The sequence below is a fragment of the Phoxinus phoxinus genome, assembly GCF_949152265.1.
Source record: "Phoxinus phoxinus genome assembly, chromosome: 10".
NCBI lineage: Eukaryota > Metazoa > Chordata > Actinopteri > Cypriniformes > Leuciscidae > Phoxinus > Phoxinus phoxinus.
In genome coordinates this window covers 14,702,999-14,719,711 of record NC_136885.1, presented here as the reverse complement: position 1 = coordinate 14,719,711, position 16,713 = coordinate 14,702,999, and the positions used below count along the sequence as shown (strand labels likewise).

Genomic DNA, 16,713 nt, shown 5'->3' with positions numbered 1-16,713 from the left:
AGTTCAAGCTGTTATTTCATTTGATTGTGGTCAAGAAAAGCAAATATCTGGAGTTAATACATTTTTCATATCCAATTACACTGAGCTAAAACATTTTGACCAGTCCCAGGTAAAGGGAATATCATTGATCATCTCCTAACAAGGTCAGATATTAAGAGATAAGATGGTAAGCAAACAATCAGCTCTTGTAACGTGTTGGATGCAGAAAAAATGGCCAGGAATAAAGATCTGAGTGACTTTGACAAAGGCCAAAATGTAATGGCAAACAAACTGTCAAGAGTATTTTACCAACAGCGGTCCGATGAGGGACGAACTATGAGGGGTTTGAGGGGTGTTGGCCGCCCAAGGCTCATCTACACAAGGTGAATGAAGGCTATCCCGTTTGGTTCGAGCCAACAGAAGGTCTACTGTGGCACAAGTCACACATTTTTTATTTTGTATTACAGTGAATCGCACTCTGCTGCGTGTGGGTTTGCATAGCCTCAGACCAATCAGAGTGCCTACTGCCTATGATGACCCCTGTACACTGTCTAAACATAATGCAGAGGAAGGTTGCCTGGTCCAATGAGTCCCGTTTTCTTTTGCATCACGTGGACTGCCGTGTACATGGTGGCCATTTACCTGGGGAAGTGATGGCCCCAGGATGCACTGTAGGAGCTGGTGGAGGGAGTGTGATGCTCTGGGCAATGTTCTGCTGGGGAAACCCTGGGTCCGGCCATTCATGTGGGCGTAAATTTGACATGTCACCTAACTAAACATTGTTGCAGACCAGGTACACACCTTCATGACAATGGTGTTCCCATGGTGGAAGTGGCCTCTTTCAGCAGGATAATGCACCCTGCCACACTGCACACATTGTTCGGGAATGGTTTGAGAAACAAAATGAAGAGTTCGAGGTGTTTCCTTGACTTCCAAATTCCCCAGATCTCAATCCAGTTGAGCATCTGCGGGACATGCTGGACCAACAAATTTAATCCATGGCGGTATCTAAGTTTACCATCACAGGAATGTTACATTTTAAAATATATTGAAAAAGCAAACAGTTCTTTTAAAATGTAATTTTATTTTACAATATTGCTGTCTTTATTGTATTTTTTTTAAAATAAATGCAGCCTTGGTGAGCACAAGGGACATCTTTCAAAAACATTAAAACAAATCCATCTCAACCCAATTTTTTCAGAAGCATTAGGAAAATGCTTTGGTCATCTGTCATATTATCTCGCTTGCTCGTTTAATAATAGTGCTTTATTGATACAACATTCCTGCAGAAAAATAAGCATTGCTTGATTTACAGTTTGGTGAATGTTTGTGTCTCCTGTGAAGTTAAGGAGCTGAATTAATCTATTCATAAGTGCTACACATGTCTGATTATCTTTAACAGCTTTCCCCAAAGAATAAATGATACAAAAAAAGATAACAATACAAATGGTAGTCCAGAGAGACCAATGAAGGTACCCTGATTACCCATCAATACTGCAAAACATTACAAAACTTGAATATGGAAATATCTTCCATTTTAACATTTAATTAATTTAATTATTTAAAAAATACCAACAAAAATGTTTCTCAGCTTAATTGAAAATATTCCTGACAGGAAGTCAATGTAGAGTAAATCACCCAAATAAATCATATACTGTACAATATTTGTCTTTTGACTTTAATCTAAAGAGGAAACAAGTAGCGAGTATGTAAAGAACGGGAAATTAGATAGATATGTTGTCCTATTTATAAACGTTATTACATATTTGAAAAACCAAGGCTTGTTTGTCATCTGAAGTATATATATATATTGATATACAGTAGGACACATGTTTGACAGGCCAATAGATTCGCAACATCTCATGAGAGACATTTAAAGAGACATTTCTCAAAGCACAGTGACAGCACTGTTCATTTAACAGGGAAGCCACAGATTTTTATATCTAGCTGATCCAAACGGGCTGGTTCTCCATTCATCTTACACTTCATGCTGAGCCACAAGACAGTTGTGCCTTTCCTTCACCCCAATTTCTGCTTCTTCCTCCTCATCCAGCATTCTACTGGTGATCTTTTCTGGCTCAGGCATTATGGGTTCATATTACCACATCTGCCATCTCTAGACAGCCAATGATCATCACAGCTCAGAGCATGGTGCCCTCTAATATGTAGGAACAACCTTTTTTATTATTATTATTTTTCATGATTGTTAGCTGCAAGTATCCTCCAAAAGACAGGTTTGGATGGGGTCTGTTCTAGTTCTGCCGCTAATGTTAATTCTAAAATCCCAAAGTCAATCTTTTCCAGTACTGATTTTACAGGCCCACAGCAAATTAATTTACATTTTTGAATCGAATGGGCTGCAAAAAATAACATACAGCGTGACCAATGTAGTCTAATTTATGAACAAATGCCTCTTATGTTCTTTTTAGTGAATCAAAAAACATAGTGTAGTCCAAATATGAGCAAAATTATACTTTTAAGCCAGTCTTTATAATGAACCATTCAAAAAGACTCACAATCAGTCCCTCACTAAATCTGCCATATTTGTGACTGAATCATCAGTTATCAATATTTACAGTGATTTTACTCATACAGTGAAGTATAATTCAGTAAAGTACCATACAGTGGAATTCAGACATGGTAATGGCTGTTTCGTTTCTGAACACACGCTGTAAGTAGTAGACCAATCACAACAGACTAGGCCATCTGACCAAATTAGAGCAGAGTAGGCTCTTGGAAAGGAAGGGTTTACAGAGACCATATCCTTCATCAAACAGGTTCAGACATTGTGAGAAAAATGATGATGCTGCAATGTATTATGCAAAAATTAAAGTCCATTATAAAGAACCTTTTGTGTAATTCAAAGGATCCATGGATGTAAAAGTTTCCTCATGGAACCATAGATGCCCATTAAAAACCTTAATTTTTAAGAATGAAGGTAGGTAAACCACACATGAGTGGTTTGGTTCTAACCTGGCCTATGTATGCTTGTTGATCCAGGCTTGGTCGGAAACCTACTCCTTCGTCCTGTCCTGAGTACCTCTTCCTCTCCACATCACCATCCAGGCCATTGAGCAGCTCCTCGATGTCCTGGGCCGTGAACTCGCTCAAGCCTGCGTCACCAGCAGTGATATAAGGTGAAGAGAGCTGCTGGGAGTAGCTGATGGACACAGTGCTTAGATGGTTTCTGTAAGGGTGCTTCAGATCCACATGAGGTATCTCCAGGTAAAAGCATCCAGGCTGCTGGAGCTCTGGCTGGAGGAGGGGAGGAACCTGCTGTGTGTCACTGGCTAGAACTTCAGTGAGGTTCCCACAAACCTCAGCATCTTTGAGTGTTTTACACACCTGCTGATCCAGAGGTGGAAGGTGTGAACACTGTGACTGTTGGCTCGTCGTCTGAACCTGGTGTTTTTGGATTGTAATGTGTGAAAGTTTGCATTGTGAGATTCCAGTCTCTTTGTATGGCACACTCAATGTGTCTTGCTGCCCTTGAGGATTGTTTTGGAGATCTGCAGCAGCCTTCAGTTCCGTGTGAGGTTGTGTACGTGTGAAGGGTTGTGTCTTTGGTTCAGGGTGTGCCTTTGGTTCAGGGTGTGCTGTAGTAAAATGCATCTGTTGTTCCTGAGGTACTAATGTGAGAGGATCACATGAATCCTCTGGGATTAACACAAGAGCTTGCTGTGGAGGTGTGAAGGTCTGAGCAGGCTTCCCGACGAGACACTTCTCCTTCACGTTGTCCTGGACATCACCTATTCTGTCCGTCTTCGTCCCGAGAGACTGTTGCACATAGGACAAGATGCCATCTGTGAGGTCTGCCACGTCATTTCGACCATCAAGGTCAATCCTGAGGAACAGTTCGTCTTGTTGTAGGGACTTCAGATCTTCTGGGCTGACACCTAAACTCCGCATGAAGTCCAGTATCTCACAGTTGTCATCTCCTCCAGAGCCAACGATTGGTTCTTGTTTGAACACAAAGCTTTCGGAGACTGAAAGAACACTTTCTTGCCAGTTACTGGAAAAGATCCCACCAAGATCCTCATTCCCTAATCCCTGTACCGACACTGAGCGCTTATCTGCAGAACACAGATATATTGACTCGTCCTGCTTCAGCATGGAGCCCAGCAGGGAGTCAGGGTCTACAGTTCCAGTGGTTCTGAGTTGGTTATTGTTGTCTTGAGCAGTGGGATCAGAAGGTGTGGTGTTACCTAGAGATCTGGGCAGGTTCATGTCATAGAGAACAGCCTCTCCTGTAGTAAAGCTGAAGGGAAGCGTCACAGCACGCTTTGTCAGGTTCTCCTCACCCTCCTCGTCCCTACAGAAGACAGAGTGACTCATTCTCAAGCAAGACATGTGAGTGAGTGGAGGCGGGGCTAATTTGCATATTCAAAGAACCCGTATACTAAATGAAGCACGGGTGTAGAGCTACATTCAAGCTATTTTAAGGCATGGAGATTTTATTTTAGGGATACAATTATTGACTACAGGGGGACTTTAAGGTATACAGTTTTATCTACAATTATGACAACTACGATTAAATTATCTGCGGTTACCTTTTGCTATTAATACTGCATCATAATAAAACAACATCGAAAAACATATACAGGATCTTCAAAATCAAAAAGAGACAACTTCACAAAGACACAAATAAAGGCATACGTGATGACTCTCTGAGAGGCAATGATGTAATCTGGTTGCCCGTTTTTGTAGACAAGTCTAGCGTTGGACTGTACCCAAATCCAGAGGTTCTGTTTAGTCAACAGTCTGAAAACAGTCAACCCGCTTTCACCTGTCTTCATCGCTGCAGGGGGAGAAATGATTGAATTAATTTAAATAATCAGCAACTATGTCTATGTTGCTACCATTAATAATAAAACAAAGTATATGCTTTTAGCAGTCCCCTTTTAAAAGATTAATTTCAGATTTATGTATATGGTATATGTAGATTTGTCATTGGTTCTTGCACGTCAAACAAACACATTTGAGCTTCTGTTTGCCATATTTAATGTGCTCTATCTACGTATCTGCACTGATCGATCCTTATATGTGAATAAGAGCCTAAATTAAATCTGTTCATCATATAAAGTGATGGTGTCTCTGCAGAAGACTTGGATTAAACCGCTCGATTCATGTGGATTATGGTGTCTTTTTGTACTTCTGAAGTGTGGAAATTTTGGTTGCCTATGGACAAAAATTATGTGACAATATAAAAAAATATGTTCATTTGTTTTTTAAATATGAATGGAAGCCTTATGGGATTTTTTATTGTTCTTTTTTGAGTGGACTATTCTTTTAGGTGCAATACAATTATTTCAACAACAGTTAGATCTCCACCCTCTGACACATCAATGTTGAAACCCAGCGTGAGTGAGGTGAGTGTGTTTTCTTTATCCATTTATGATAAAAAGGAGTCTTACCCCGCATGTGCTTCTCGGCGCAATACATCATGTCTGCTGCATGGATGAACTGATAGCCTGAGCCGCGGTAAAACAGTTCTGCCTCTGTGTAGCCCAGAACAATCTTTCCTCTGTGGAGGAGAAGAAAAAAAAACACATGGCTTTGAAAGTAAGAGATACTGATGGTATAAGAGCACTAAATTAAGAGACAATTATTGTTTACAACAACAACAAAAAATGTAAGTGGTATTGTAAGTAATTTTTAAAACTTTCACAAATCTAAAGAGATAAAGATGCCACTACAAGTCAACAGAAACAAACTAAAGTGAAGAGAGAAAAAATCCAAATGCTTTTTGACCCGATAGGAGCTTATATGTCTTACTTTGGGTCACACGCGGTTGGCGTGAAATCCAGTTTATGCTTGGTTTTAAACATGAAGCTCTTGGTGCGGATCTCCAGTATGTAAGGCGGCTGCAGAGGGCTGACCAGGGCAAACAGGGCCAGCTGAGGAGGGATGGGTTTGCCATCTGCTGTCCTCTCATTCTGCCCATGCAGGAACTTCAAACGCCCCTGAAAGTTCATGGGCTATAAAAGTACAAGCCATCTATTTAGCACATTCGACCATATGTAAATACATTCCACAACATTCAGCTTATTTTCCCCAACTTATCTTTGAAACCAATATGAAGAGATGATGCATTTGAGAATTGTTATTTGAGCTATGTGATGTAATGGAAATAGTGACATATCTTTTCTTCTATATTGTGATCTACATCCAATGTAATGTATATGCAGATTATTGAAAAATAAACATAGTTTTTTTTGTGTGAAATTTTTTACTTGAGTTTGCAGGGCCAGGGTTTAACCAGACTATATCTATCTATCTATCTATCTATCTATCTATCTATCTATCTATCTATCTATCTATCTATCTATCTATCTATCTATCTATCTATATATATATATATATATATAAACACATTCACGGATGAATTCTTCTATAAAATGCATTTAGAAAATAGATAATGTGAATTATAATTTCATGTTGACTTTACAGTAATGCTATTTGAAAAGTCTAATAACAGTGGCTTTCGGTTAATACGCTTACAAATGATCCAGCAGAGAGTTAACTGAGAAACTTCTCAATAGGCTGAGTCATAACTCCAAGCTGTGAGAAAGTTTTGGACCAAAAATTAACTCAACCAAGGACTGACTCCATTTTTACAGTTTGACAGTTTTTAGCCTTCAGCTAGGAGAGCTCGGACTATCATTAGACTCCCAATATCAGCCTTGTGTGTGCTATGTATTTGCAGTTTTTATGAACTTTATTTATAGGGATCCAACTATAAATGTTATTTTTTTTCACATTGTCAGAATTTTCAGTGTTAAAAATGTATCTGCAAGCAATAATGTTTATTAAATTGTGATTGGAATGCATCAAACATCTGGGTTACATGGTTAAATTAATGGAAAGTAAACCTTTAGGAAAGTATAATTTATAAACTATACTTTTACCCAGAACTTGAGTAAAATGTTGTTTGTTTGTTTGTTTTTCCTGCCTTGCAAGCACTGGTGAATTGAGGTAATCTAATATGGTTATAATAATCTTTTGTGCGATGTACAATAAACTTCATTAAACTCATCAGTATATTTTTGTCTGCTACAACAGGCTTGTACTACAGTAATAGTGGATAAAAGCAAGATGAAAAATAAGTTGTAACCATAATTAAACTTACTAGACTATACCTGTTCAATTTCAATACAGCATATATTCTTAATTATATTATAAATGATCTGCTGGGTATTTTGAGCTAAAACATCACATCAGAGACTTATTTTACATCTTGTGAAAAGGGGCATAAACCTACCCATACTACTAAACCTTTAACCTTACCTGTATCCCACCTCAACAGCAGCAAACGTGTTTTGCAGCACAACATGAAAAATGAGGGCATTGTACCAATTATTTTTTTAAATGTAAATACATAGTTAAATACACCTAATATAAAGTGTGACCAAAAAAGCTTTTTAGTTTTTTTATTTATGATCATTTTAACTTACAAGAAAGCCAGATGAGTTGTCTAAGAGACATCTTAACCGGCAAACAAAATTTCGCTCCAGAAAGGTGGAGTTCTCTGGTGGCAACTCCTCTGGACTGTAGTACGTCTGAGGCAGTGGTGAATCATGGGAAGCTTGACAAAAGCAAAGCAAGTGCATTATATAGTGATTATAGAGAAAAGCCTAATTTAATACAAGATAAATGTACAGATATAAATGTGTGTGTGTGTGTGTGTGTGTGCGTGCGTGCGTGCGTGCGTGCGTGCGTGCGCTGTCTGACACAGCTGTCATTAAATCTGATGAAAACTGATCCAGCTTGCTTGAGAATAAAAAGCCCAATCTGAAACCAGAGCAAACTGGCACAGCCTTTGAACACCAGCTATAAGAGGCGGTTACACATATGAACCTGAATCCTCAGAGCATAACAGAAAAGCATCTTGGGAAATATTCAGATTGTCTGATCAAGTGAGCTGTTGGTTAAAAACATGGTCCATTACAAACTTCTTTGTTATTCTAAGAAAAAAACATTTGTATACCTTAACAAATTGTTAGCCATTTGAAAAACGACAATGTTTCAGATCACTTGTTAATTGAAATGTATTGCTTTTGTTGTTTTAAAATCATGTTTATCCGTGGATTTATTTCATGAAGATTGTAAACTAGGATGTCTGTCACAATGGAACTTTGCCAAACTTTGTTTGCAGACAAATGCGATCGATCTTCATTGACTCTTTGTGTTGATGGAGTGGGGACAGAATGTTTTAGTTGTCCAGGCACAATGCTCAGGTCTGTTCATGGTCTATCTGGAGAGATGTTTAGTTAACTTATTTTCTACCTTGCACTAGCTGTCCGGCGTCTAAAGTGCAGCTGGGGTTGAGCGCCCAGTGGAGCTGCTTCTGAAACTCAGCCCGGTCTTCAGTGTGAATGAGATCGTACACACACTGATGGATGAGATCCGACTGCAAACAGAACACGTCGGTTTTACTGCAAGCAGTTTCACAGCTGCCCATTACAGCTGGTACCAAATTTATGAAGAAATCTGAATCTAAATGCGGAAGAAGAAGAAAACTAATGGTAAATGTCTTAGCAACCTGTTTTTATCTAAATGAGGAAGTGCTTTTAGAATCACATGTGGGAAGAAGCTGGAATTTCACACACAATAAATTAGAAAGCTGCTGTGAGGGATTTAAAAAGACTGGTGACATAAATGAAGATCTCTTTTCAGTAGCGTTTCACAACAACTGAATAACTGGCTTAAATTTGGATAAAATCAGGTCCATAATGCTTAATGTAATGACCCTTGAAATGTTTTTGAGTGAGTAGATTCACTAAATTGATGAGGGATGTGTGCAGTGGATCAAACAAAAACTTGGATTGGTGAAATTTGAACAAACTGGACTGACAAACAAATTGCCAATATTTTTGTTTGTTCTTTTGTAGGGATGAACATTGACACAAATTTCACAATTCGGTTCAATTTCGATTCACAATCTTGCGATTCAATTAAATGCCATTCAATTATTCAATTCAAATGTGTTCTTGTTTCCTGGTTCCTGAGTTATTTGTAAAATATATACGTAAAATATTTAGATCCTTTACTCATCTCTATATTCAACCCAACTGTGACAGATACCGATTAATATCAGTAGAGTACATGTCAATTTATCTCAAGGAAAAAAATACACTTGTTAAAATTAACAACTGATTTGTATACAAACGTTTAAATTGAACATAAGGCCGTTTTTATAATAACTCAGATTTCTCCAGTTTCTACTCCAATTTTTATATATAAAAAAATAGAAAAATTTTATATATAAAAAACATTTAAATGGTGGCTTTCCTAAACTTGTTTTTATGACAGATTTATTCATACATTGAAGAACTACAAGTAAAAAAAGATATATATACTGCATATACTTAGCAAAATGCTCAATGTTAATTTTTCTACCTAACTATCAAGCAAATCTCATTGAATGGCTTTTCTGAGGTAAATATATTGTTACATGAGATTGATTACAAGCTTTTATTGACGTCTATATTCAAGTTTGTGTCATTTTGTGTGTAGTTCATGTTTATGCTACATTTCGGTCCAATTTAGCCCCTACAAATAAACCCTTTGGGCTGCAGTTTCTTCCACCCCCACAATACATATGCAAACCAATACGAACCTGATGGAACCCCAAGTAGTCCTTAATGGTGGAGGAAGCATAGAAGATTGCACCACTGGAGGTGACCACCAACACAAAGCCATTTATAAGCTATAAAAAACGTAGGTAGATTAAGTTATGCTGCTAATAAATAGAATTCTAAATCAATTTTATTGTGTTTTTGTCTAGATCTATGTGCTTGAATTAAAATACTAATGTTTCACAGCAGTGAGTTCACCTGTAGTAAACATTCTCCCTCCGGAAGCTCCTGAATTTGTGGTTTAGTGTTATTTGCTAGTTGGCTGGAGTTCTTTGAGTTCAGGGTCACTGCAACAGCAAACAAGCATTAAAGCAAGAAGCTCTGCACAATAGATAAAACAGATAATACCAATTCTTCAACAAAGACATGATGAGAAAATGATGGGTAACCTTTCACAATATTTAATGCCAGGTGAGGGCACTTGATCAGGCATAATCAAACAACAGCACAACTTCCTGCATTAGAAAGAATTCCCTGCATTAATAATGATAGTGAGAGGGAAACATGAATAAATGGATAACAATGGCAACTTATATCACAGAGAGCTGTTGGCATCTGAACAACCGTGAAAGCGAATCATAATGCCCAGTGGTTTAACAATACACACAGTCATGGTTGAAAAATACTTGTGCTTGGCACACATGCGTCGTGAAAGGTTTGCTCACAGAGTGGTTTATGACATGCAAGGGCAATGGTATCTTAACAAACAGACATTGGGTCAATAACAAATAAGAGAGCCCATGTTAAAGAAAATAAATAAATCTAGTTTAAAAAGCATGTGCCAAGTTCTAAATGGTTCTCTATCCATATTGGTTTGATATGAATTTAATATATTATAAAATCATAAAATTTGATCATAAGATGATCAAATAAATAATAACTTTTATTAACTTTTTCAAACTTTTTTTATCTATTTATTTTTATTTGTACCGAAATGAAATTGATTCATACAGTGGCTTCAATACAGCTATTCTAAGATGAGCATGGTTTCCATTTCAATTCATTTAGATATTACGTATGTAGGCTATGTATATTTAAATGAATTTGAACTGAAATGTAAACCACGCTCATCATAGAATATCTGTTTTGAAGCCACTGTAGGAATCAATTGCATTTTAAATATAGTTTTGAATACATTTAAATAAATCAATAAAAATACATTGTGACACTGACCCAGTCATGTAATTAACGAATTAATTGTTTCGAAAAATGTATCTGCTGGGAACATCAATTCTTCAATATGCTATACTGTACATAACTCCACAATACCAAAACACTGGCAACAAAACACAAAAATGTACTCTTGACTCAGCCAGCAAACTCTTTTCTATTGAGAACAATGATCTACACAGTCTTCACATACTAGATGCCATTACTAGTCACTGTGTCAACAAACCCCTGAATTTTGGAAGTGTGTGCCGGCAAAACATTGAGATCATATCTCAACTGGTGTTGCACTCGTCTCTCGTGCAATTTCTGACCCTAAAGATCCTCACACACTGGTTCGAATGATCAAAACTTGGCAGGGTCTTTGATGCTACACAGCAACTCGGGTCAAAGTACTGTATGCTGCTAGAGCCAATGACTAACATTTCGTAACTCTTTTCACCTAAGTCAAAATGTCAACGAGTCGGTTTCAATTACTCACGCAAACCCAGACCCTACCCTGCCATGGCCTCCAGAAAGTCAGAGTAATTGCACGTAACTAACAGCGCACCTGTTCAGCTTGTTTCTCATGGAATCCCTTCAATGCTGACCACCTGAACACACCTCTGAACTGGTCAGGATAATTGGAAGAATATAAGCTAGGGGAACTGGAAAACTTTTACATGACAGGTTCTTGCTTAATAAAACTTGGACTGTTGCTTTTATAAATCTCAAAAAAGATGTACAACTGCATCCTTGAGAGCATAATTGTGTAAGGCTCATCTGAATCACATGCATACGCTACATGAACTGATATTAAACTCTCTAAACCGGTTAATTATTAACACTTGAAATATATGTTTGATCAGGGCAGTAGTTCAGATATGTCTACTTTCCCTGCCAACATTTTACATTGTCAATGCTAAATGTGTTCTATTAGTCAAATAATATTTAAATGTACTTTCAAAGTTTGGGGTCGGTAAGCTTTTTATTATTACTTTTGATGAAATTAATATTTTTATTGAGCAATGGTGCTTTATTGATCAAAAGTGACAGATATTATATGATATAATACTATATATAATGCAATAATTATACTATATATTATTACAAACTATTTTTTATTTTAAATAAAAACATTTTTACATTTCTATTCATTAAAGTATCCTGAAAAAATGTATCATGCATGGTTTTCATAAAAAAATGACATTAAATAGAATTTTTTTATTTTAAATTGGAACAATATTTTACCATATTACTGTTTATATTGTCTTTTTTATCATATAAATGCAGTAAGCAATAGGAACAAGAAATAGAAATAAAATACATTAAAACATTATCTTAGCGACCTTAAACTTTTGAAATTAATATATATTTATTTAACATTGTCATTTACTTTTACATTTTACAGTATTGTTAATAAAACTATATTAAGACTTTGATTTGCAGTAATAGCTGGAAATTTGACTAATATAATGCAACTAAAAGCTATAAATTCATATACACACCTCAAAAACCTCTTGCCTAATGCCAGGTAAACTTCTTTGGCCGTTTTCACAGACAAGGCTTAAGTCCGAGACTAAAATGCATGCTTGAGCTGTTTTAACTGAAAGCAACTTGCACTGACATATCTTAAAATATGTCAGTTCCATTGTTCTGTCTCAATATGCACATCAGTAATGTTTTTTCTAAGGCATGTTTTAAAAAGAGCTACTTAAATGTCCTAATTTAACTAAGGACTAATCCTGGCTTAATCTAAACCCTGCCTGTGAACCCAGGCCGTTCGGGTGATCATTAAGAGAATTTACTTGTCAGAACAACTGCATTTTCTGCTCTTTGAAAGGAAAATGCTATTGTTGCAGATCTTCTGCTGCATTGGATTACAAATTTATATTTTACTTTCCGCAGGATCTCGCACACCCCAATGGCATCCTGTTATTTGAAAGAGCTCCCCCTACTTTCCTTCAGAGGATTGCAATGGCAGGCCCTGATAGGAGGAAACAAACATATAAATATTGAAGTTCTTTAGAGTTCGGGGCTGGTTTTCTAACCACTTCAAATGATCTGTGATCTAAAACGCTTTTACACTTGGCACTGTTTGCCGCAGTCCTAGTCCGGGCGTGATTGTTTCTGCTAAAATGAATTTGCGTTCATCTTAAGTCATCACAAATGGGCACAGTAGCCTACATGATCGAAAACAAAATGCGGGTGAATATATTGTGGTTTAAAGCTTTTAATTAATTTTATTAAGTTATTACTTCACAAGCGCTACAAAGTATGTTCTATAGGCCTATAGTATGAGTGTGTAGTGTGAATGTAATCTGGACGCACTACATTCACCATGTAGTCATTATCATGTGATCTACCAGCGTCAGTTACGTCGCTTCACTGTCATTCATAAATTCTCTTCCGTGGCCACATGGGACAGTAAAGTGTCCATCGTATACACACTTCAGAATCTCGCCGGAAGAAGTATGGCACCCGGGTACTTTTTGCTTACTCTTTTATTCATGCGAACCACACCCTGTTTCGAACTAAACTGCTAGTGTAAAAACGCTAGTGAACTAAACGAAAGAAAAAGTGTTGCCATTGGATGCAGTCCACAAGATACTAAACTATGACAGAATTTTATAGAAAATACATCAAAATAATAAACAATAATCTTTCAAATTTGCATAAACTGGATGGGACTATTGCAGGGGTGTTCAGTCCTTCTCCTGGAGAATTTGGCTCTAATCCCAATTAAACACGACTGAACCAAGGTAATCAAGGTCTTCAGGATTACTTGAATCTTCCAGCCAGGCAGGTATTTTTGGAGAATTAGGAGCTAAACTCTGCAGGACATTGGTCCTCTGGGATCAGCATTGGACCCCTTGGGACTATTGCATCAATAAATTTAAATACAGTCAGAAATTGTACAACTATATAGTACACAGTATACAACTGCATCTTCCATTTACATGTATTACCATTGAAGTGACTTTTGGCCCGCATGTAGCTCACACTTAGCCTCAGTATGGTCAGTTTGTCCATCTTGGATATGACCTCTTGTGGGAAGGGGAGCTGGCTGGCCAACCTGTCTAACTCTCCATTCAGCCGGTCCCGATGTCGTTTGGATGGATTCGATTTGACGCATTCAGGAGGAGACTGCTTTTTACTAAAAAAAGAGAAAACATTCAGTTTTACTGTAACTTTCAGATTATGACAGGATAGCCAGACATTCATAATTTCATATTTTGTAAAGTTTGCTCAATTAGACGTAATCAATCACAAACTTTTAGACTGTTTTTTATACATGGCCCAAATTTTGGTAAGAAAACAAAAACCTGGTGAAATATAAATAGAAAATAACATTAAACACCTAGGCTATTCAATGGTCATTTGTTGAAAAGAATATTTGTCATTAATGCTTAATTCCACAACCTAGAATAGGTCCGGTTGTTTATTAAATGTATTCACAAATTCAGGGGTTTATCCCATATTTAAACACTTCCCACGTTTTGGGTAACAGAACTGAAGAATTTTTTTTTTTTTTATAGAAAATAAATCACACCTCTACTACACCTGACCATTTGTTAAAGAATGTATATATTTGTTTAAGTATAAGCGTGCCCTTTTTTACTGACTTGAACTTGTCGTTCAGTACAAAGAACAAATCTTTTTTTGGATCAGGTGGATGTTATTTTCAATAGTCAAAATAACAGAACACGTTCATTCGCAATTTTTGGATAATTTCTTTTAATATTCCGATTTAGGAACTCATTATAACGCAGACAAATATAAATTATGGAAAGCACAAATTATTAGTTCACCCATGGTTCACCTCCAGGTCCTGGATCGCTTAATTACCAGGTGACGCAATGTTCATGAAAACGCTCAAACACAACACACGGTGGAACGCGTTATAAGCGACGTCCAAAATTTCGCAAACACAGTCTGGTTAGATTTGGAGAAAGTGCATCGATAACACCACTCAAAGTTGAGTCAAACTGAATAAATATTCAAAGAAATACTATAACAAAAACTATATAACGAATTATGCAACGATAGTCAAGTGTCTGCTACAGGCTGACCGTGCTGTTATAGGTTTAACTAAGCAGGCTTAGTAAAACAATGATTTATTACCTTTTCTGGGCAGGTTTCCTCCGTTTGCGACTTGCATAAACATTACAGGAGCTCATAATTCCCACAGAAACAGATTCGTGGTTAGTCGGGTGGTGCTAGCAGGCTAAACTTAATCTGCTGTTAGCTTTCTGCCCAAATAAACAAACCTTACAAACAATTACCCGGTATAGTCCTCTTTAAATCTGAAGCATGCACCTGTGTTCGTGAACAGTTAAAGCCCATGGTTGACACGAGAGCAGAATAAACACATCCCTGTCAATGCTAAGCTAAAATGACAAGCTGTCTGTTATTAGCTAAGTTTTGTCTAACTTTCTAAAACTCAACTAAGTTACTGACTCAAACGCGCCTTTTGCTCTCCACAAATGTTTGTATTCAGCTGATGCTACTAACTAACAAAATAGTCCAGGGCTGGCTAACTTGGAGTTAGTTTGACAGTTCTGCTGTAACTTTTGACAATCTGATCAGAGGCAGGGCTTCTCCCTCATCCACTAACCACCTGCTAACCACTTCCTACAATTCCTTTTCAGTCATGGGTCAGTGAACCAGTACTTCGTCTAGTAGCTTACCCCGAAACCCCAGTTTTAGCATGGTAACAAATATAAAATGTTTAAGCAATTTAGCATATAGCCATGATGAGTTAATTGCACTTTTTAGACCACTTTGAATGACTTTAGCCTACTGATGAAGAAAGTTGAGATGAAACTCTGAATACTAATCAAATTTACTAGAATATGATAGAAATTATGACTACATGGATGTAACAATGTGCCTTCTTAGCAGAATTTCATATTTAAAATAAATGTTTAGCATCATTGATTATTGTTATTGACTATTACAATTATTATATATAATTTGCCAAAGTTCATCTGAGGATGTAGAAACTGAAATTGCGGGCCTATACGCTGAGCCTGAGCTTTTTAATTATTATTATTATGTCTAACTATAGCCTATTATTAGTAACAATACACACTGGGGACTGGAATGTTTCTGACTCAAATGGTCAAATGTCACCGCATCAAATATTTGCGCATCCTTTCATGTTGCTTTAACAACAGTGGCTTGTTCACTAAAATACATTAATTAGGCCTGCAGCTCAGCCATACTTGTTTTTACATTCCTCACCATTTTAATTGTGAAGAACACATACTCCAAAGAATTCCAAGAAGCTTTGTCATCTAAGGGATAGTTCACCCAAAAATGAACATTTTGTCATTATTAACTCAAGTTGTTCCAAACCATTGCTTCTGCTGAACACAAGAGAATATATTTTTTAAGAATTTCAGTACAGTTGATGGGACCCCATTGACTTCCATAGTATTTTCTCATCCATATGAATGCCCATATTCTTCAAAATATCTTCCTTTTTGTTCAGCAGAAGAAAGAAATTCATACAGGTTTGGAACAATTTGAGGGTGAGTAATGACAGAATTTAAAATTTTGTGTGAATTATCCATAGACTGTCAAAAATAGGAATTATCTCTAAATTCAGTGAATCTTCAATGTGAGTAAGTAGGCTGGGCCTAATATTCTTATAAAAGTATATATACACTTATAAAAAGTTCTGAAAATGTTATTGTAATATGCAAGTTATTGTTATATAATTTTTTTTTTTTTTTTTTTTTTTTACTATTCCAAATTGTTTGTTGATGCCTCTATATCTACATCCTACCTGACAAATATATTAATGTGCATTATGAATTAGCCTCTAATTTTTACTTTTGGGCTATGACACCTAAATTAGCTAAATGTATCACTTAATAACACATTGGCTGATGCATTATCATTTCATATGCTTGCTACTTATATAAAATGTATTGATCGAAGT

General features: G+C 36.7%; 1 protein-coding gene across 1 annotated transcript; it reads right to left on the bottom strand.

Annotated features, from left to right (window-relative positions):
* Positions 1-1,050: 1,050 nt before the first annotated feature.
* Positions 1,051-15,417, bottom strand: ahr1a (aryl hydrocarbon receptor 1a). Its single transcript, XM_079626351.1, has 10 exons — positions 14,889-15,417; positions 13,733-13,920; positions 9,816-9,904; positions 9,599-9,688; positions 8,266-8,389; positions 7,434-7,564; positions 5,755-5,957; positions 5,394-5,503; positions 4,636-4,777; positions 1,051-4,291 (listed from the first exon to the last, which is right to left on the bottom strand). Exons 1-10 carry the CDS (start codon positions 14,942-14,944, stop codon positions 2,899-2,901), a joined length of 2,526 nt encoding a protein of 841 aa, XP_079482477.1. The 5' UTR covers positions 14,945-15,417; the 3' UTR covers positions 1,051-2,898.
* Between the last annotated feature and the right edge of the window lie 1,296 nt (positions 15,418-16,713).

Coding starts and splice junctions, on each gene's coding strand:
- ahr1a (XM_079626351.1), bottom strand. CDS start 14,944: ATGAGCTCCTGTAATGTTTATGCAAGTCGCAAACGGAGGAAACCTGCC. Junction 9,689..9,815: donor AGGGAGAATGTTTACTACAG/GTGAACTCACTG, acceptor CGTTTTTTATAG/CTTATAAATGGCTTTGTGTT. Junction 4,292..4,635: donor GCCTCTCAGAGAGTCATCAC/GTATGCCTTTAT, acceptor TGTCTTCTGTAG/GGACGAGGAGGGTGAGGAGA.